This window comes from Panthera tigris, chromosome A1, assembly GCF_018350195.1.
Source record: "Panthera tigris isolate Pti1 chromosome A1, P.tigris_Pti1_mat1.1, whole genome shotgun sequence".
Taxonomy (NCBI): Eukaryota; Metazoa; Chordata; class Mammalia; order Carnivora; family Felidae; genus Panthera; species Panthera tigris.
The window spans coordinates 14,033,777-14,057,133 of record NC_056660.1 but is presented as its reverse complement, the minus strand read 5'-3'; the positions used below and the strand labels follow the sequence as shown (position 1 = coordinate 14,057,133).

The 23,357-nt window shown below is 34.3% G+C and overlaps 1 protein-coding gene across 8 annotated transcripts in view; it reads right to left on the bottom strand.

Annotated features, from left to right (window-relative positions):
• Positions 1 to 23,357, bottom strand: part of NBEA (neurobeachin) — a 678,339-nt gene that overhangs the window by 306,016 nt on the left and 348,966 nt on the right. For all 8 annotated transcript variants that reach the window (XM_042998658.1, XM_042998776.1, XM_042998897.1 and 5 more), the window contains 2 exons: positions 7,319 to 7,427; positions 3,673 to 3,839 (listed from right to left, as the gene is read on the bottom strand). In XM_042998658.1, the coding sequence (XP_042854592.1) occupies positions 3,673 to 3,839; positions 7,319 to 7,427 (276 nt within the window). The remainder of the gene's footprint in view (positions 1 to 3,672; positions 3,840 to 7,318; positions 7,428 to 23,357) is intronic.

The window sequence follows — 23,357 nt, the reverse complement described above, 5'->3', positions numbered from 1 at the left end:
GACATAACAGAAACTGGACTTCGTTAAAATTAAAAACTTCTGCACTACAAAAGACACTATCAAGACAATGAAAAAAATAAGCCACAGACTGGGAGAAAATATTTGCAAAAAACACATCTGATAGAGGACTGTTATGCAAAATATACAAAGAATTCTTAGAACTCAATAATAAGAAAACAAACAACCTTATTAAAAAATGGGCCAAAGTCCTTAACAGACACCTCACCAAAGATGTACAAATGGAAAATAAGCACATGACATGATGTTCCACATCATGTGTCATCAGGAATATGCATATCAAAACGAGATACCACTATATACCTATTTGAATGGCCAAAATCTGGAATTCTGACAATACCTAATACTGGCAAGGAGGGAGAACAATAGCAATTCTCATATATTGGTGCTGAGAATGCAAACTGTTGTAGCCACTTTGAAGACACTCTGGTGGTTTCCTGTAAAACTAAATATACTCTTACCATACCATCCAGCATCATGCTTTTTGGTATCTACCCAAAGAAGCTGAAAACCAATGCCTACACAAAAACCTGCACATGGATGTTTACAGCAGCTTTATTTACAGCTGCCAAAACTTGGAAACAAACCAGATGCTGTTTAGTAGGTGAATGGATAAATACACTGGGTGAATGGATAAATACATCCAGACAATGGAATACTATGCAGTGCTAAAAGAAAATGAGCCATCAAGCCATGAAAGGACATGGAGGAACCTTAATTGCATGTAACTAAGTAAAAGAATTCAGTCTGAAAAGGTTACATACCGTATGATTTCAACTATATGACATTCTGGAGAAGGCAAAACTATGGATAAAATTAAAAAAAAAAATTAGTGGTTGCCAGGGGTGGGGAAAAGAGAGATGAATAGGCAGAACACAGAATTTTTAGGGCAGTTGAAATACTATGTATGGGGGTGCCTGGGTGGCTTAGTAGGTTGAGTGTCTGACTTCGGCTCAGGTCTTGATCTCACGGTTTGTGGGTTTGAGCCCCACGTCGGGCTCTGTGCTGACAGCTTGGAGCCTGGAGCCTGCTTCTGATTCTGTGTCTCCCTCTCTTTCTGCCCCTCCCCTGCTCATGCTCTGTCTCTCAAAAATAAATAAATGTAAAAAACAAACAAATAAATAAATAAATAAAATTTAATACTATGTATGATATTAAAATGATGGATATATGTCATCACATATTTGTCCTGACCCCCAGAATATACAACGCCAAGAGTGAACCCTTAGGTAGACTATGGACTGGGTGATTATGATGTGTCAATGTAGGTTCATTCTTGGTAACAAATGTACAATTTGGATGAATGACCTTGATTATGGGGGAGGCTACACATGTGTGTTGGGAGAGGATATAAGGGAGATCTCTGTTGTAAACCTAAAACTGCTCTAAAAAAATAAGGTCTTTTTAAAGTCTTTTTCAAAGAGCTACCAAAAAAGAAAAGAGACTAACAAATATGAGAAGTCTACTCTGTGTTAGACATCGTGTTAAGTATTTTGCATGTTTCATTTTACCATTAAAATAACCCAATGATACAGGAATTGTTCATCCTAATTCCCAGATGAATTGAACTTTGGTTTTATGCAAGGATAAGTACATTTTGTCATTTAATAAAATAATTTCATTTAAAATATAAAATTGTCCCAGACAATAGACTAATTTATTTTTCTACTCATCCCCAGTATCACTGTAAAAAAGGGTATACATTAAGTATTCATTTATTAACTTAGTCAATGGATATTTATTTAACATCTACATGTATCAGGCATTATTCTAGGTGCTAGGTATATTACTGTGGACAAAAGAGAGAAAATCCCTTCCATTATGGAATCGGATGCTGGTGGGACACAAAACAATACAAGTGACAAATAAGTAAAGGATATAATACGTAAGATAGAAATAAATGTTGGAAAGGAAAAATAAAGCAGAGAAATACAAAATAAAATAGTTGGGGGAAGAAGTAGAATTTTAGACAGAGTGGCTACAGAAGGCTCTTTTGAGAAAGTACCATTTGAATTAAAACTGGAAGAAAGTAGGAGAGCTAGCTGCATAGAATGTTTGGGAAAAAGCATTCTAAGTAGAGTAAGCATGTCCCAAAAGCCTAAAAAAAATAGGAGAAAGCCACAGTGACTGGAATACGTTATTTCAGATTTACCAGACTTGACAATCATGTGAGCCAATTCTTTAAAATAAATCTTTATATCTATATCTATACCTATACCTATACCTATACCTATACCTATACCTATACCTATACCTATACCTATCTATAGGTATATCTCTGTGTCTCACATATATCCCATTGGTTCTGTTTCTGTTTCTCTGGACAACCCTGACTGGAACAATGTCTCTTTTTGTATAAGCTGTGTGATACTATGTAAGTTTTATGTAACCTCTGAAAGCTTCAGTTTTCTCAATGTAATATGGAAAACGTTTGAGTACCAATCTAAATAGAGATGTTATGAAGGTTTAATGAAATAATTCATGTAAGGTTCTTAGTATTACCTTAAATGCAAAAATAATAAAGATTTACTAGGGTGGGGCGCCTGGGTAGCTCAGCCAGTTGGGTGTCTGACTTCGGCTCAGGTCACGATCCCGCGGTTCGCAGGTTCGAGCCCCGCATCAGGCTCGGTGCTGACAGCTCAGAGCCTGGAGCCTGCTTCAGATTCTGTGTCCACCTCTCTCTGCCCCTCCCCAACTCACACTATGTCTCTCTCTCTCTCTCTCTCTCTCAAAAATAAAATAAACATTAAAAAATAAAAAAATAAAAAAAAGATTTACTAGATCTATCTTACACTTGAAATACCAGGTCAGATGATCAAACACTATCCTCGTCATATTCTAGATGTTCTTCCCTAACTAATAGAATTGCTTCTATCAGAATTCTTCTTAGTAGTGTCCTGTCCACAAGTAACCAACCCCTAAACTCTGCTAAACACTTAAAAGCAGTTAATGGGAACAAATAAAATGAAGATATAAAAGTGAAGAACATTAGCAATCTAAATGTAGTGATCTGCTTCATTATTATTTTTCTAGAAAACTTCATTGTATAGAGAAAATAAAGAAAATAATTTTACACCACAACACTTTAGCAAGGAGAACATCTGTAATCCATAAACAACCAATTTTGGTTTTACGTACACTATAATATCACAAATGTCCTAATATGCAATGAAAATCCATCGCAAGAAAGACTGAATAGAAAAATACGGAAAAAAAATTTCTAAAAAGGACGTATTAACTCTCCACAGTAAATGTTTATATTATTACTTGTTTATAAGAAAAATTCAGAATGATATAAATTTAATAAGTAGGAAGAGTTGACTCTTGAAACATGAAAAAAAGAGCCACTTCTTATAATTAACACACATCATCATGTAAGAGACAGTAGTCTAAAATACTTGCCTAATTTTTTTATGATGTTGCGTATTATTATTAAATTAGAAATAACTTGCACTGGAGCTTCTGTTAAAAGTTTAGCTTTTCTTCCAAAGGATTCTAAAGAGGAATTACTAAAGATATCAGGGAAAAATTCCAGCAATTTTTTATGCTTTAAATCATATTTTCTAGATAATTTTAAAGTTTATAGATGTTTTTAAAACTTCTATTATAAATAACTTGTGAATTATTATTTACTTGTAATCTGTGATTACTCACCTATGAGAAACTGCTCCCCAAGCGCCATGCTTGTTTGTGAGAATATTGAGGATCTTCTGTTTCAGTTGGTTTGCCGTAACGTGATCTCGATGTTTAGCGGCACTTATAAGATGGTCACACATCTTTTCTTCCTCTCTTCTATCAGCAGCATACTGGGCACACTGAGACTGTAAAAACATACAAACAGTGCATAATGTTTAACAATGCATAACTTCTGCCATGGCTAAGTAAGGAATATTATCTAACCTTCAGTTAAAGGGTAATAATTCAATTTTAAAAACTCAGATAATCCAATCTTGGGAAAATTTATTCTAAAGAATATAGTCATTATAATTACTTTTTAAATTGGTAAAAATGTGTCCTATGTGTTTATACATAAAGTATATGGAAGATAATTTGGATGATGTTATATAAAGAAATTAATGACATTTAAGGCTCCCAAAATTCTGAGTCTGTTGCTAATACATTAAAAAAAAAAACATTTTAGAATAATGGTTTATTAAAAATGTAAATCTAATTATTATTTTAACCAATATAGTATATACTGCACTTAAAATAAAGAGTTACATTCCTGATAGTTATATAGAGATCCAAAACTTGCCATTTAATTAATATTTCCATCTCATAAATGGCAATGCGATGTACAAGGAAAAGCAATGATTTAGGAATTTAGGCTTGCATTTTATTTCACACTTCATGAAAATTGTTTTATTTCATCATCATACTCAGTTTCATATTTGTAAAATAATAAGGTAAGCTTTTCTCTACAATCTTTCCCAATCCTAGTATTTAATGTGTTCAAAGGTTCTCAGGATAACAACTATCTTATTCTTATCTTTCCTAATAATCAGTTGTTCTGTCGGCTACTGTATTCATGCCCACTGGCATTAGCAACAAAGCTAATCAATCCCACCGTGTATCAAAAAGGTTCAATATGATGATGAAGATGAACATGTCTTTAATTATGAGTGTGATTTTTTTTGTATAGTGATTTTTATATCGGGTGGATTCACTGTAAACTTTAACATTACCAAGTATGTAATATGAGTCTTACAACTAGAAGAAAAAAAGTCCCACATCTAAAAAAAATACATATAATTGGCTCACATTCATCTTTACTATGTAAAAATCTGTTTCATGGAAGGTATTTGAACATATCCCTTCAGTCTGTCTATTCTATCCACTACTACCACAAGTTATCTCTTTCAGAGAAATAACCCTACAGTAATCTAAGGAGGATTAATTCATTTTCCAATTTATCTTTTTGTACAGGGAATCACCAATTAGTACAATGATCTGCCTCCATAATGAGGTTAATATTTCATTAGCTCATTGGAGAGCAAAATTAAATTTTCATTTTTCTTCCTTAACTATTACAATGGTTAACTAAAAAAAAACTTAACTGTGAGGTACCCATCTCAAATTAAATATACTTTATCTGTTAAATACAAGCTTATATGGGAGAGAGAGAAATTCCCCCAAAAAGGCTTAGTAAAATGCCATGGCTTTTGTGAAATTTTTTATAACTTAAAAGTGGTAAATGGTGAAACACACACACACACACACACATACACACACATCAATGCATTTACTAAGACAGCTCTAACCTAAAAAGAACAAACAAACATTTTAGTTAAAAAAACAGTATAATCCATTAAATAACAAGGATAATAGTCTCCAAGTTGATTTACAGTAGTTTTTTATTTTATGTTTACATAATTCTAAAAAACACTGAGTCTTCACATCCACTTCATGGCCTCTTATCTCTCTTAGCCATGCATTCTCAATAGGAATGATCTCATCCCCAGGGGGTGAAAAGTGGTATTGCGAGGGGGGTGTGTGTGTGAAAAAACTGTATTCTTTTTATGTGTAAAGCACAGATGTGTATATAGTACATAAACAGATATACAGCATATTAGTAGATACAAAATTTTATGGAGAGGGGGTGATTAGAGTGAAAATTGTCTAAAAGGCTTGCTTAGGGGGCAATAATGAAAAAAAGGCTGAGAAACACTGCCTTCAGCTTAATTTTCACCTTCGTTAAATATGTGTTAAAGCTTGTTACTGATACCTAGCTGCTTGAGAATCTATTTTAAATGTTTTCACATGACAAATACTGATCTTCTTATATCCCCACAAAGCATCTTAATTTTCTTACTAGAAATATGAATGACTCAAAATTCATCTTGCAGGGAATTCAGTTAATTTTCCAAATCTTATTTACTAACGGAAGTCAATACTTAATTGAATATTCTTATTTTGTTTAAAGTCCTGACATATCTTATATCTAAACATATTCGTCAAAGAACAGATAACTCAGAATTTTCTTGACATCCAGATTACAACAGGACCCCCTGATAAATACCCAATGGTATTTATTGTTGAAGAGATATGAAGCTTCACTTTGATATACACTCAACTGTCCACGTACTTTTATCAAAGTTTAAAATATTTGGTATTTTTTTTTTCAAAATAAGGTTGTTGCGATCTCACATGACAAGCGTGTGCTGTCTCATCTGACAAATGAAGCAGAGGTTAAGAGTATGGAAGTGACAACAGCTATTTCTCTGTCTCATGCTTTTCAGCCAGCAAGGTCAGAGATTACTAGACCTGGGGCATCAACGCGCATGACTAAGAGAGCTGGTTTACCGAGATAAAAACCTCATCAAAACTGAAATCTTGGGCTCTGATTTCTAGCCATGCCACACTTGTTCGCCATGTGGCATCAGGAAAATAAATGGATGGTTATTTATTATTTTCAAGGCCAATGGCAGTTCAACCTAAGCCAAATACCAAGTCACCTCATTATTTCTGAAACCAAGTTTGTTTTGCAAATTGAATGAAGTCATTGCTGTAATTTAAAACACTGAAATCAGGATACTGAATGGAGGAAATTCAAATAATGGTAAATAATTATTGACACGCTAGAAATATAAAAATAATATTTGTATATAAAACCTGTTAGTATGGAATATACAGTATTTCAATATACTTTAGTTTTTTCATATAAAATAGAAATGATACTTAATTTTTTCTTTAGTCACGGGACTTGTGAGGATTTTTAAATTATATATTTAAATTTATATATTTATATATTATAAAATTACATATTTAAATTTAAATTATACATTCCCAGATATATGTATAGATCTGCAAGCATATCATATAATAGCAATCCTTCAATTGTCAATAAAATATCAATTATAACAATAAAATATGAACTGCAATGATCTTTGGCCACTCTAAAGATGGATACATTGATAAATAATAAATTACTGAATACATGGAAAAACCGAGTATTTTTATATAACCACTTGTTAAACCCACATTTAGTAGTGTATAAACTCTGCTAGTTTAAAAATTACTACGGTAATTGCATTCTAAAATTTTATTTGCCTTTAAGAGTACTTTAGAAAAACTTCAGTCTACTAAAGAGTTAGGCACAAGGTAAGAGGGATCTCTCCATGTTGTAAATGAGATGAAAATTAGTGCTCTGTGTTTGGTATTTACTAAAGCTTAAAAAAAAAAAAAAAAAGAACCAAAATTATTTGAATGAAATTTTCCTGTAAAAAAAAACTTATGTAAGGTTACCATCAGAGACAGCTGACTTAGAGAAGCAGAATTTAATCTGCCACCAAAACCTTACCTCAAACTCTGCATGTTTATGTACATCTTCAGCTCTCTGTCTGTTCAAAATAAACTCAGCTTCATTTGCGACACGAACTATATGGTCCTTCATAGCGTGGCATAGTAATCTAAAAAGGAAGATACCTTTGCAATTATTATTCCTAGTATCTTTGGTTAATCTAATTTTTAATCAAATTTCAGTATTTGAAAGATTAATTATGCATAAAATTTAGTTACATTATGAAATTAACATAGTCAAAATTATAATTCAAAGACATTTGAAATATAGAAATGTACCATAAAACTGTTACAACAATGCCTCTGTTCAATAGTGTATCTTGTGAATGAATGATTCAATTAATTCAATAAAATTAGTTAATGCAAAAAAAAAAAATCAAGGTTTTTTATTAGTATTTTAAATGGTTAAAACAACAGAATGCCCTATCTTTGAAGGAAATGGTTAAAACAGTAGACTTCACTATCTTGGAAGTAAACTTTCACACAAAAGCTAGATAATCATATATCAGGAAACCTATGCACTGAACTTTTTAACAAAGTTATTTGAATATCCAAATTGTTTTCAAAAAGTTTAAGACATATAGTGAAAAGCCTCTCACGATATTACCTCTTGACCTGATTTCCAACCTCATCAGGCACTTGCTGTTGACAGTTTCTTGCATATGTTTTCAGAGGCTTTTAAAAATACATAAGGAAATACAAATGTTCTTTTCCACATCCTTACACCAATATTAGTATTTTACACAGTCTTTTCTCTACCTGGCTTTTCTCACTTAGCAATATATCTGAAGATCCTTCCTTAAGTGGGAGCGCACAGGGAGCCTCTTCATACTTATTTGATAGCATGGAGCAAAGCTTATTTCCAAAGATGGTTGCAACAATATCTCCCATCCCACATACTCTTTTGCAGTGTGATACTGTTATTGCTCCGTGGAAAAGAGCAATGTTGGGGCATCTGGGTGGCTCAGTTGGTTAAGCACTCAACTCTTGATTTCAGCTCAAGTCATGACCTCATGGTTTCAGTTCATGAGATCAAGCCTGGCATCAGGCTCTGCGCTAACAGCATGGAGCCTGCTTGGGATTTTCTCCCTCCCTCTCTGTCTCAAAGTAAATAAACATTTAAAAATAATTCTTTAAAAATGAAGAGTTTCTGCTCCCCTAGATGTGCCTGGTGACTTCCTGTGACCAACAGAATATAGGAGAAGTGAAGTGTTGTAACTTCTGAGCCTAGGGTATAAGATGCCTTGAAGCTTTTGCCTTTCTTTCTTGGAAACCTGTCTTGTAGAATCTGCTGCAATGCTGAGTGAAGCTCATATTACGTGGAGAGCCTCAAGGAGGAGAAGAGAAGACATTAGGCTCCCAGGCCTAGTTGAACTCCCAGCCCAGAGCCAGCCTCCCAAGTGATTACAGTACCAGACAGCTCCACAGAGTGGTGCAAAGGAACAGCTTAGCTGAGCCCAGTCAATGAGAACAATGAGAGATTAAAAAATGGTTGTTTGTTTAAGCCACATGACGATCATGATGATGATGATGACGAAGGAAGAGAAGAAGGAGAAGGAGGAGAAGAGGAGGAGGAAGAAGATATTGATCATAACAGCTGTCACCAAACCACTTATTGAGAGCTAGGTAATAAAATAGGTAATTTACACATAATACTCAATTCTCACAAGAATCCTTGGAGATACATATTATTTTCATTTTTAAACATAAGAAACAAGGCTCAGAAAAATTAAGTTCTTTGCTTCAGATCATAATTAAAAAAAAATTCTCCTAATTTTATATTTGCATTGCATCTTCATTAACCAACAATATTTTTTTAAGTAAAACCTCTGTGTTTACTGGTGCTCTCCTCCATTGTGGGCATTCTAACATTAATTCTTTTCATTTTTTCCAATTATGAACAGTGATTAGGTCTTTTTACATTCTTTTCTTTTGCAGTAAGCAATTACTGTGTTAAAAATAATCATAGGATATTTGAAGTTAACTCAAGTCTTTCCGGTTTTTCTTAAAGGGCAACCTTACAAATTAATGTCTGTTCTTTTACCAATGTCCTTTTAAAATTCAGTTCTAATTGGGTGCCTGGGTGGCTCATTTGGTTGAACGTCTGACTTTGGCTCAGGTCACGATCTTGCAGTTTGTGGGTTCAAGCCTTGCATCGTGATCTGTGCTGATGGCTTGGAGCCTGCTTCAGATTCTGTGTCTCCCTCTCTCTTTTCCCCTCCCCTGCTCGTGCTGCAACTCTCTCTCTCTCTCAAAAATAAACATTAAAAACTGTTTCTAAATTCAGTTCTAACACTCACATTCATTCATTGGTCCAGTTTTTCTCTACCTAGTTTTTTAAAAAAAAATGTTTATTTAGAGTAAATCCTTGGATTGCGAGTAACTTGTTCTACAAGTGTTCTGCAAGATGAGCAAACATTTCTAATAAACTTTAACTTGATAAGTGAGTGATGTCTTGCAATACAAGTAGTATGTGATGCCAAATGTCACATGATCATAACTGAACCAATGGTTCTTCTCTACCTCTCTCTCTCCCTCTCTCGATGAGGGATTGTGGGTAATCATGTCCCATGCTCAGATGCTCAGTCTCAGGCCATGGTGTTTGGCAGAAATCAGTGATTATTCAGAATGTTGGAAGGTGCCCACAATCGGCACTAGTGTAGTTTTTGTCACTTCAAAACATCTAGGGACAGTCCTTGCTGCTCCATATAAGAGTAAGCTTAGAATGCTTTTTTTCATTCCAGGTCAGGCTGCCTGCAGATATAGACACTTCCCTCTGTTGCCTTACTGCCAGTTACATTAAATACAGTATATCACAAGAGTTTATTAAAACTGTACTGTGGTAAACATCTGTGTGAGTGTATACAATGGCCCTACGCAGAAAAAGATTCCATTGTGCCAATAGACAGCAGTGATTCCATCAGTGATAGTGAAAGTCATCCTACACAATAACCCTCCTCTCTCTTTCTCACACCAGTCACAAAGATTTTCAAAGGTAAGGGCAAGTTAATGTTTTATTTTTTCTTTATATTTTGTATTTTCTTTATTATTTTATATTATATTACAGTATTGTAATCATTTCTATATGAATATTTTTGGGTTGTGGAATGAATCATCTGAGTTCCCATTATTTCTTATGGGGAAATTTACTTTGATATATGAGTGCTTTGGATTACACGCATGTTTCCAGAATGAATTATGCTTGCAAACCAATATTTTACTGTATTTATTTTTGAGAGCAAGAGCTTGTGCTGTGGGGGAGGGTCAGAGAGAGGTAGGGACAGAGAATCCCACGCAGCTCTGCACTGTCCGTGCAGAGCCCTATGTGGAGCTTGAACTCATGAACCTCGAGATCTTGACCCAAACAAGATGTTTAACTTACTGAGATGCTCAGGTGCCCCTTTTACTTAGATTTTTAACAACAGTGCTATTCTCAAGATTGCTATTCTTTACTTGCACTGCTCATTAATGAAATGAATTATCATTTTTTTCTTGCTCAATTGTCAAGTTCAATCAGAATGGGGCAGATTGAACCTCACTTAATTTTGTATAAACTAAATAGCAAGTTTGTTGTTTTTTCCTTGTTAATTCTCATATACAGTAGTTTTCATTCTCATATACTTAGTGACCTTTTTTTTTAATCTCACTTCTAGTCTTAATGAGTGGGAATTCAACAGATCTATCTTCGGTAAGTTCTTCCTTTAATTCCTGGTGATATCAAGGAGGAGTCACTAGAACCGTATTAGCCTCTCATGGGTCTTGGCTTATCCAGAATGTTCCAGGCTAGACTCTCTACTTAATTTCTTGTCATAGGCTTAAAATACCAACTGCTTTAGGCATGTGCTCCCAGAGCATTCCTGCTCTTTGAGACAACAATTTATAGGGAGGAGGAGCAGAACTGGAGAACTCCTAAAACACTTATAAGACCCATGTTGCTTCAAAGCGTGCACCCTATGTAGGATGTGAGTATTCTTTGCAGAACATAACCTCAGATCACTGAGTAACCCATAGTTCCTTTTCTTGTATAAAATTATTATTTCACAATATTGTTCCTGAATATGAACTGCCTATGTGGTTTGTCCACACATGTCCCCCTCAAAAATAAAATTTCAAGGAAAGAAATGAACTCTATTGAACACCTTACACATGCTTAGTTCTTTTCATATACTATTTTGGGTAATCCCCAAACAACCATGAGTTGGGTATATTATTAGTCCCATTTTATAGTTGAAAGAACCAAAATAAATAAATAATTAAATAAGTTAAGCAATTTGTTTAGTCCAGGGAACTTCCAGCAACAGAACCAATGTACAACCCAAATCTGTCTGGGTTTGTTATGTGAGGCTGACTCCTGAAATAAAAGATTTTAAGAAAATTAGGTAACTCTTTCTTCACATCTGATACACATATTCCCTTAGGATATCATGGTATAATCTTGGGTATTAATCAACTTATTATTTATATATTTCTTAGACAACATTAATGTAGACTTTGGGGGAGTTTTAATTCCTATGCTCCTTTTTATAGATTAAGAACAATTACACCACAAGTTTTACATAGTGTGGAAAAAGTTAAGCATTCTGAACAAGGGAACAAAGTTTTAAGTTGCTTAACATTGAAATTTGACTATATTTAGCAGGTAGGCCAAAAATATCAACATTGTGTCAAACACAAAATATTGGATCTTAGGAGCTAGATCAACATCACAACAGGAAATAATCTTAAACGCCCCTATTCACTTTCCAATCCATTGAAATGTGGCTTTAAGATCATCCCACAGTAAACTAGTCACCAAGTCTTGTCGATTTTACCTCAATATATTTTAAACTGTTTTACTCATACACTAACATTGCTTTCATTTAAGCCATTACTTAAGTTCACATAAATCATTATCATTTGGATTACAATGGCTCCCTCATTTTTCTGCCCCCCCATCTTCCATCTATCTAATACGTTTTCCATTTGTCCATCAGTGTTATCTATTCTTAAATTTTTTCAATGCCTACTTATAATAGACAAGATAATAGTCAAGCTTACTATATATAGATGACTGTATACTTTTCTAATCTTATCTACTGCCTCTTTAACATACTTATTCTATGGTCTAGAAAAAAATCTTTATAGTATCTTTTAATGATAGTTCAGGACCTTTATAAGTGCCATCTCTTCCTGTAAACCCTACCAACCCCTGCGCCCAATAAAGCTAAGAGGCCTCCCAATTTCTCGATGCTGTCATTATAATATTAATCACATTGTTTTCTTTTTTTTTCTTTCTTTTCTTTTTAACAAGACTGGGATGTTCATAAAATGAGGTACAGTGCTTATTCATCTCTAGCCAACATGCATTGGCAAGGTACCTGTTATGAAATACAGACTCACCAGCAATACATGGCTAAATGAATAAATGACTGAATGAATACATGAATATGTTATATGAGAAGGAGGGGCAAAGAAGAAATAGAATTTTAATGCAGAGTTTTAATTTAATTTAAGGTAGTTTCTTAATACCATGAAATTCTATGGTACATTTAGCACAATGTAAATAAAATGAGGTAAATAAATATTGGATAATTTAGGAGTATCTGTTACAGGATATTTTCTTTCTCAAGTATCTATACAAAATAGGAAATGAATGAATTGGTCTTCATCTTCTAATGTGAGTCTACTTTCCAAAAGAAACAGAACAAAACGTAATTTGTTCAATCCTATTTATTCCTATTCTAAAGCAGATAGAGTTGTCATGGATACAGGAAAGAAGTCAGGAGACAAAAGAAAGTATTCTATTCCAAATGGAATAGATATCAGAAGGGCAAGTTCTGATATTCTAGGAAGAATCCAATTTTAGGCCGTTTGTTATAATTCAATTATTTGTCTTTGACTTGAGATGAACAGATCCTGAATTTTAAATATAATCTCTATAATTAAAAAAAATTAATGTTTATTTTTGAGAGAGAGACAGAGTCTGAGTGGGGGAGGGGCAGATAGAGAGGAAGACACAGAATCCGAAGGAGGCTCCAGGCTCTGAACTGTCAGTACAGAGCCCGACGCGGGGCTCGAATTCACAAACCAAACTGCAAGACCATGACCTGAAGTTGGATGCTTAACCAATTGAGCCACCCAGGTGCCCCAATATAATCTCTGTAATTTGATGAAACAAAACAAGTCAACAGAAAAGGCAATATGAGAGGTCAGAAAAAATTAGTCTTCCATCATCTATAGGTGAAGAGGGGACAAAAGCAGTTAATATTAAGGTTCCGCCTTTTGTCAGCATTATGAATTTGCGCAAAGAATTTTCCTTGTGTCTGTATTTCAGTTTCCTGATTAGAAAATGAGGGTGTACTCTTTAAACTGTGGGAAAGAACGCAGGCTCAAACTGTAAGATCAGATTTTTATTTAGCCAAGAAGACAGACTGATTGAAAGTGGAGTGGCCACACAGCATAGGAGCAGAATTCCCTTTGGTGCCAAAATCTTAAGAGAAAGGCATGGAGATTCTGGTGACACTGCAAGGTGGAGTCTGACTGGGTCAGAGAAGTTCAACTGCTTCCTGTGCTATAGTCTTTGAATAGACTATTTAAAAAAAATTATAATCTGATTTTTAAATCTAAAATTAATGTTGTTTTTTTCTTTTTTTTGGAAAATGTTTACAAGCTTTGGCCTCTACTGATTCTTAATTTAGTGCCAACAGTCTTCACTTACTGAAAATAGTAGAATGTTGTTCCTGAGAAGTATATCTCTGACTCCAACTCTCCTGCATTAGCCAAAAGTACATTTCCTTTAAGGAGGGAAAATTTGTTAGGAGCATAAGTAAAAGAATATTTGTAAAATGTTTGACATATATTATCCCCTACCTCTACCAAAGAGTACTGCACTTTTCTAAAAGGTACACGTTGATATACTGGTTATTTTATGTTCATTAGAAGGAAAAACAATGGCACATCTTGACATTTGTCTATGAACCCCCACACCAGGCTGTGGTGGGACTTTCAAAGAGATTTTGCATATTTGAATCTAGATTTGGAATTTGGAATATTAGTAGGAGTTGCACTACTCAATCAAACTTTTTTTTTAATTCTTTTTAAGCAAGACCCAATTTACTCAATTATATACTGATATAATACAAAGATTAGAAAGCTGGGGTACAGTGGGGGGGGGGTCTCTGGAGTGGGCTATCCTGAGCCTTTCTATTGCAACGAAAGAAGGAAAGGTGGAAAACAAACACTTAGAGACTTAAAAATCTCTGTCTTTATGTTGCTGTTAGGAAAAAAAAAAAAATTACATACAATATCAAGTTATTCTCTTAAAACACTAAATCTTTCCCAGAGGATAAAATCTACTAATTATTCATGACTTTGGATCAAATTAATATATGAAAACCTATTATATAAAAATATATTCAGACCTACACTTGTGTCAGATTCACTGGAGGACTGGGGTTTGCTTGGGGAGAACTATAGAGAAGGAAGATAAAGCCTAATGGATAATTTTGGAGTTTGAGATTGATATCGAAGGACTTGATATGAAGAGAGAGAGGCATTAAAGATACAAAGTGGGGTGAGGAGAGGGAATTCACCTTGGTTGAAAACCTACCTCTGCCCCCACCTCCATCTAATTAACTGTTACGAAAAAGCTTTGGGAATTAAGTAATTGTGTTGGATGAAAACAAGGATCCACAGATAAGCATTTATTTTCTTATCACCTTTTGCAACTTCATATAAGTCTATAACTTCAAATACATAAAAGTGGATTTTTTTTGTAGAAAAATATATTATAATCTACCATGAACCTAAACAGTTATTATACTTCTTAGTACAGGATAGAAAAAAAAATGACTTAGCTCATGACCATATTTATGTTTCCAGTTACGGGTAAAGATGGTGATAATTTTACATGGCTCGTAAGATGAATGAATGAAGTGTAACAGTTCTCAAATTTTGGTGTATACTGAAGATCTGATCACTTGCAGAACATATTAAAACGGGTGGGATAACTCCCATGGAGAGATTCTGATTGCACGGGTCTGACTGAGGTGAGACCCTAGCATCTGTATGTTTAATAAACATCCCTGTGATACTAATGCACATTGACATAGGAGGACCACTGAGTTCATGCAGTGTCCTGAGTTCGTGCAGATGGCAAAGTCTGGATTTGATTTCTCAGCAAGCTTCATTTCTCTTTTTTTATGTGGGGAGCATGGCACTGCTTAGTTTCACTTAGTTGTACAGTCCCAAAGTCTATCCCTGAATTAACCAGCTCAGAAACAATATTATTAGAAAGATTACAAAGAGTATACACTAATTCAACATTGTTGGTCACTTCTTAAGAGGAGTCTCCAGGTATCCTAATACTAGTTTCGTCCCTAGATTAAGGAAGTCAACTTTTATGGTACACATACAAAGACAGTAACTTTCCATTTGTTCACAGGCCACAAAGGTCAATTTATATCAAATCTCCTACTTTTCTTCTTTCCAGTCTCTTCAGTGACTAATTGCTTAGCTATTTACTCTTCTATGCAAAACCAGCTAATACCACTATGAAGGATTTGTATACTTTACTCACCCTATAGTTTAATATGGATTTAGAAAACATTGCTATCAGGGCAGAACATGTTGAAGTTGTTTTAAGACACATAAACTAGGAAATCAGCTTAGAATCATGGCTTTTAAACTCAAAGTAAAACTTTGAGTCTCAGAGTAAACTATGGGAAATACACTTCATATCATAACCCTATACACCCATACAGCAAACACTTCAGCAAGCAATATTTACCTATACCCAATTATTTTTTCTATTATTTACTATTTCCTATTTTTTAAAATGCCAACAGCAACCCATTACTTTCATATACTGTTAAAGGCCAAGAAAATAGTTTCAAAAATACTGATCAGAAGACTCCCTCCTTTTAGGGTTAACCCTGGGCCAAATAATCAAGCTCCTAGCTTAAATTTGTGATTGCAAGTAAACGGCTCAAAGTTATAATGTCCAGGAGAAGGACAGCCAATGCTAACGGGAATACAAGGCTGAAAAGCAATGGAACAGGACTTGGTGAAGTGAGAAAAACCAGCTCAAGATCAGAGATGTAGTAGTGACTAAAAGAAAAGAAGGCTTGCTTCAAGCCATTTTATTCTACTTAACTTCTAGTAACAGGAGTAGAGAAACATGGATTGATGGTGTATAAAGACAACTTGGGGGAAAAATCTGGAAGCAAATGAGGCATAACAGCACCAGCGGCCACAGTGATGCCAGGAAAAACTGTGTACTCCAGGAGAGTCTCTGGTTAATTTACCAAGTTCTGTGCGCCCTCAGTGGTATGGTTCCTTTACCAAGGGAAAACGGTTGCAAAAGTGTCCCAAATACTATGATTACAAGTCCCAATAAAAGCTTTACCCTTGGCTAAAAATACAACTTCTTATTGTTGAGTCTACCAGTATGAATTCTAAGAACTAGAGAATGATGCAATCTAAAATATATTCCTTTTGGAAAAGAAGGGAGAGAACAAGTAACATTTGGCTTTTATCTTTGCTGTTTCCACTGGTTAGTGATACAATATACTAGGAAGCCTCTGACTAGGTCATGATTACCACCCTATCCTTCCACTTGTGTGCGTATTAGTGTTCTGCGTAAAATGAGATTTAGTCAATGAGGGAGTAGTGACACTATCATATTGAGAACACACAGAAACCCACCAGTGCTCTGGATGGGATGTGTAAGGTACTCTAGTGTCCTCAACCTCCTCTGTCCATAGTCTTCAAAATCCAGCTCAAATGTCACTTAAACAAATAATAATAATAAATAGATGTTCATTTCTTGAGTCCCTATTATGTGTCAGGAACACTGAGTACTGATTACGTACCAGGCTAAGTGCATTATAGGTATCATTCATTTGATTCTTACCTCATTTGATATCTTATTAGACAAGCATAATTAGCCCCATTACACTGATGAAGAAACTAAGGCTTAGAGAGATTAAGTATCTTGCTCAAAGCCACACAAACAGGCAAATTGTGTTTGACTTGTTTGGGAAATAATCAGCTTGGTACGGCTTCTCCCAGCGCATTCCAGAGAGTGGGATGCAGAGTTAGGCATTCATTCACTTAACAATAATTTACTGGGAGCCTTCTTCGTGGTAGTAAAGGACAATGAAATATGAGGTGACATAGGGGTGCTTTAGGAGTGAATGGAGTGTGCTTGAGTCAGTGTAGGAAGGCAAGGGAGGCCAGATAAATAAAAGCATCTCAGGTCATGTTACAGAACTTTATAAGCAATGAAGCACTACTGTAGTTTTTTTTTTTTTTTAAGTGAGGTTTATTGAGGTATAATTTACACATAATAAAGTTAATTCTTGTTAAATGCAATTTCATGAGTTTTGACAAATGCATATTTTAGGTAGCCACTGCTACAACCACAACATTTCCATCACCCAAAATGTTCCCTTGTGCTTTTCTCCTGCCATCCATAGCAGGATCGAACTATTTTCTGTCCCTCTAATTCTGTTTTTTCCATAATGCCCATAAATGCAACCACATAGCATATTTTTTCTGTCTGTCTTCTTTAGCTTCACAAAATACTTTAAAAAATGCTTATTTATTAATTGAGAGAGAGAGAGAGAGAGAGAGAGAGAGAGAGAGAGAGAGAGAAAGGGAATCCCGAGCAGGCTCCACACTGTCAGCACAGAGCCCCATGTGGTGCTCGATCCCAGGAACCTGTGAGATCATGACCTGACCCCAAATCAAGAACCGGACGTTTAAACAACTGAGTCATGCAATTGCCCCTGGGTTCACAAAATACTTTTAAGTTCCATGTATGTGGCGCATATCTGTGGCCTATACCTTTTATCGTTGAGTAGTATTCCCTATAACATTACATAGTAGCTTATCCATTTATCTAGTGATAGACGTTTGGGTTATTTTCACCTTGGGCTATTATAAATAGAGCTGCTATCAACATTCACATACAGGTCTTAATTTGGACCAATATTTTCATTTCTCTCAAGAAAATATCTAAGTTTGGAATTATTGGGTCAAATGGTTAAGTGGATGTTTAACCTTGTAAGATACTGACAAACTGTTTTTCAAGTGGATGTGCCATTTGCACTCCCACCAGCAAGGTACAAGGTTCCAGTGGCTCCACATTCTCACCAAGGCTTAGTATTGACAACCTACTGAATTATGCAGTAATTCAGCACATATGTGCATAATGCTATCTCACTGTATTTAAAATTGAATTTCCCAAATGAATAATGATGTGGAGCATCTTTTCACGTGCTGATTGGCCATCTGTATATCTTCTCTGTTACTGTGTCTGTTCAAATCATTTGTCTGACTGGTATTGGGTAGTTTGTCTTTTTATTATTGAGCTGTAAGATCTTCTTTCCTCCATTCCATTGCTCTATCTCTCTATCTTTACACCAATCCTCCAACTCTGTTCATTTTTGATTTGTGTTGGCTACTGTTAGTCCTTTGTATTTTCACCAAAATTTAAAAACTATCTTGTTAATAGCCTGCTGGAATTCTGATTAGGTTTGAGTCTATAGACCAGTTTGGGGAGAACTAAGATCTTAACCATGTTAGGCCCTCTGATTCATGAATACATATTTCTGCATTTATTTATTTTTAATTTTTTTACAGAAATATTTTGTAGTTTTTATCACACAGGTCTTTCACAAATTTTATCAAGTACAACCATAAGTAGTTCATGTTTTTGATAATATAATGGTTTTGCTTTATTTAAGCTTCCAATATTTCACATATATTATAAATAAATGGTATTGTAATAGATTTTTGGTTTTTTACGCATGATGCATATATTTATAATCCTTTTTTATAATTGATTTTTGAATATTGACCTCATATCATGTGACTTTGCTAACTTCACTTATGACACTATCTTTTTTCAAACATCTTAGAATATTCTACTCGCCTAATTGAACTCGCTAAGACCTCCAGCCCAATATTGAATACAAATAGTGAGTGAGAACATCCTTGCAGTGTTTTTGATCTAGAGGGAAAGCATTTACTCTTTCACCATTACGTAGTACGTTAGCTGTATATTTTCTATAGATAGCACTTATTACATTGAGGGAGTTTGATTTCTAGTTTACTGAGAATCTTATTATGAACATATGTTGAATTTTTCAAATGTTTTTCTTATGAATTTTAAAATATCCATACATATATTTTCTTTTTTAATCTGCTGACATTGTATAATTCATTCATAGATATTTTTGAATATTAAATCAACTCTGCATGTTTGGAATATATACCTCTTGCTTATGATACATCTTTTTCATGTATTCCTGGATTTGATTTGCCAACTTTTATTAAAGGTAATATTAATATTGTACCTATGCTTATGGTGGATATTGATCTATAATTTTATTACTTGTAATTGTTATTGTTATCAGGGTGATGAAATCTCATAAGACGACGTGTAAAGCATTACCTACTCTTCTATTTTGGGAAGACTTTGACATTAATTTTATTATTTTTTTTCCTTAAATGTTTGGTAGAGATATTAAACAATTTTAACATCAATCTATTCTTAAGTAAGTTAAGTCTTATTTTTCTTACATTGTGGTAGGAATGAAAAAAATCTAGACTTTGAACAATGGACTGTTTTGAAGTCTGATTCATAAATAGGAGTAGTGCTTTTTCAAAAAAAATATGTAAACATTCATATATGCAAATATAAACAAGTGACTTTTTCTTATTACTCTTCTATCTCAGACTGTGACTCTTTAAGATAGTCATATTATAAAGGAAGTATCCTGGTTTTTCAAACGTTGGTCTCTACAACAGTAACTAACATGAAAAATAATCAGCCTATATACTTAATGCTTCTATTTCCCTAGCACCTTAGGAAGAGCTTCTAGACTAAAATCTATAGCCCAGGCCATGGCTCTACTCTGGTCTCACCTGGATTGCTCATTCTATTCCTTCACCTCACTTCTCACCTTTAGCTTATGCTTGGACTGGCCATACACATTGTACCTTTATGTTAGCACAGGCCCTCCGGCAACCCGTTAGCTCACTTTTACCCATATCTTTTATTTAAACAACATACAGCTATAAATGCCAATTCTCAGCTCCTCTATTGCCAAGTTATGTCAAAAATAGAAACCAGTTATATCAGAATGGTATAGAAACTGAATCCAAGTTTTCTAATAAAGATATGGATCATCTGAATCTTGACTGGCATTTGCCTGCAATAAGTAAGCTAAGAAGAGCAACAAAAAAAGTAATGTCTCTAGAAGAAATAAGAAACAACAGGAAATAAGACATATAAATGACTATACCAAAAAATTGTCACTCTTGCCTTTTTTTGGTCTTAATAAAAATAATATAAATTAGAAGTGTTTTATGAATTATTACTTAACTCTCACCAAAATTAAAATAATCCTCTCTAGGAGGAAAGTATATTTAAAATCATCCTCATGAAAGAAAAAGAATCTCAATACACACACACACACACACACACACACGTGCAGATATATTTTAAACATAGTTAAAAATGCAATTCAAAGAAAATTTATGATAACCAAATTCTGAAATATATTTTCTTATTCCTTGAAATCTAGGCATTATTAGATAGGACTTGCTAATCTTAGTTTTAGGTAAATAACATTTTATTTATAATCAATGTCTAAAGCTAAGTCTATGAATTAGCAATACTGTTTAAGATCTATACAATTAATTTTGTAAAAGTACAAGATTTTGTTTACCTCATTCATTTACAAAACTCACACATTTAATAACTTACCACATGTGTAAAATGAGTAACAGAGTAGTAAAGAAAAAAGGTTTAGATTAGGTGGGGAGCTTCTGTTTTCCAGAAGTTTTCAGGGATTCTTGGTTCAAAATTAAACCGGAATCTCAACTCTAAGAAAAAGAGTTTCTTACCTTAGAGTTTTGGAAGTTACTCTTTATTTAATACACTTTTTGCCTAATCAAAGACACAAAACGAATAGATAAACCAAAGCTTATTGGCTTAATTATTAAATAACAGTTGTTAAAATAAAGAAGATATTCAAGTTGGGGCTATATAATCACTAAGGAATGAAGCATAGATGCAAAATGCTTTTCCTCTTTAAAACCAAAGAAATGTAAGCTATATATTTTTCACTGTTCTAAAGAACAAAATAAAATTGGAATCTTATGAATCTTATGTTAAATTCGGTACTAACTACAAATACACACTGCTTTTTATGCAAACTAATTAATTATATCCTAAATGCTTTCAAAAGAGTGATAAACGTTTATTTTAGGCAAATTATTAATTTATTTCAAAGGATACGCAAATTCCATAATTTAAAAAAGTCTTTATTTGCTTTATAGTTCAATTCATATTTTAATAATTTAAAATCCAATTATTATTGCCAAGATATTATAGGCAATTTTACATCCCATTAACCTTGCTTTGTTTTAATTATAAAGATCCTTTGTTAGATTCCTTTAAATGATCCAGTTTATAATTTCAGTCTGTCCTAGGGAGTACTTTAATTCAGCTGCACATTCATCAACTGTTTTTGTCCTGTTAATTGTAGACAACTGCACAATTGCTTTCTCCGGCTATGATTGATGAATTATATTCACGGGTATAGCTGTTAAGTAGGATCAACATTTATAACAATTTCAACTTAAAGATTTTTAACTTCATTCCCACAAGGACAAATTAAAGACTGATATTCTAACGACCAAGAGAAAGTGTTTTTTATATGCTTTATTTTAAACTAGTAGAGAAAGTTAAGAAAAATGCTGTATGTCTGCGCAAATGAGATAGAAGAGTGTATAAAGAGTCTAATTTGTGCTTGGCACATAGTAGGGCCTCAACAAATAGAAGCCTATCTGTTTATCTAACAGAGTAATGTGTCTTCACTGTAACTACATCCTAACTATCCAAATATGATATATAAACACATATTTTTATTTTATTTTATTATATTTTTTAGTTTTTTATTTTTTATCGTATTTTGTTTTATTTTATTTTATTATTATTTTTTTAAATATGAAACAGGAACCCTCTTGCACTGTTGGTGGGAATGCAAACTGGTGCAGCCACTCTGGAAAACAGTGTGGAGGTTCCTCAAAAAATATATACATATTTTTAAATGTTTATTTTATTTTCGAGAGAGAGAGCCCAAGCAGGAGAGATGCAGAGAGAGAGGGAGACGGAGGATTGGAAGCGGGCTCCATGCTGACAGCAGCAAGTCTGATGCAGGGCCTGAACTCATGAATGGTGAAATCATGACCTGAGCTGAAGTCGGATGCTCAACCGACGAAGCCACCCATATGCCCCTATATATGCTATTTTCTTAAAATCTGGAACTCCCAAGTTCAAATTTATGAAAGAGAAAGGTCTAAAGTGAAAAGAAATGAGGTAAACTGAAGGTCAGAGTCAGTAAAATTCTAAATATATAAGCAATGACAACAACAAAACTTCCATTTTTAAAAGCCTATATTGCAGCAGTTATAATAAATGTCATATGTTATTTCCAACATTCAGAGAAAAGGGGCAAGAAAGATGTTCCAAAAAATACCCTCACTACCCAAAAAACCCATCTGCAGCAACCACTGTATCTTTCCCCTTCTTGGCCAAATTCCTCAGAGTTGTACTTGCTGACTATGCTCACATCCCACTCACTCCTCAGCTCAAAACAACCTAGGTCCTGACCCCAGTACTCTAGTTAAGTCACTGCTTTCTCAGAAGTCATTCCCTTAATTATCTGCTCCCGCAGTACCCTCTACTCTGGCATATTTATAATACCAGTAATTAGAAGACTGCTGTCCCCACTGGACTGTAAGCTCTCTTACAGCAGGGCCTGGGTCTCTACGCAGCACCCTTAGCACACAGGTACTCACTGGTGTATGTGTGGGTGAAACCAACATGACCATCTTGTCACCGAATCCAGTGGTCCCTCTCATCCTAACTTAAAAACGCTCTTGCTGGGGTGCCTGGGTGGCTCAGCAGTTAAAGGGCAGACTCTTGGTTTCAGCTCGGATCATGATTTCATGGTTCGTGGGTTCAAGCCCCATGTCAAGCCCTG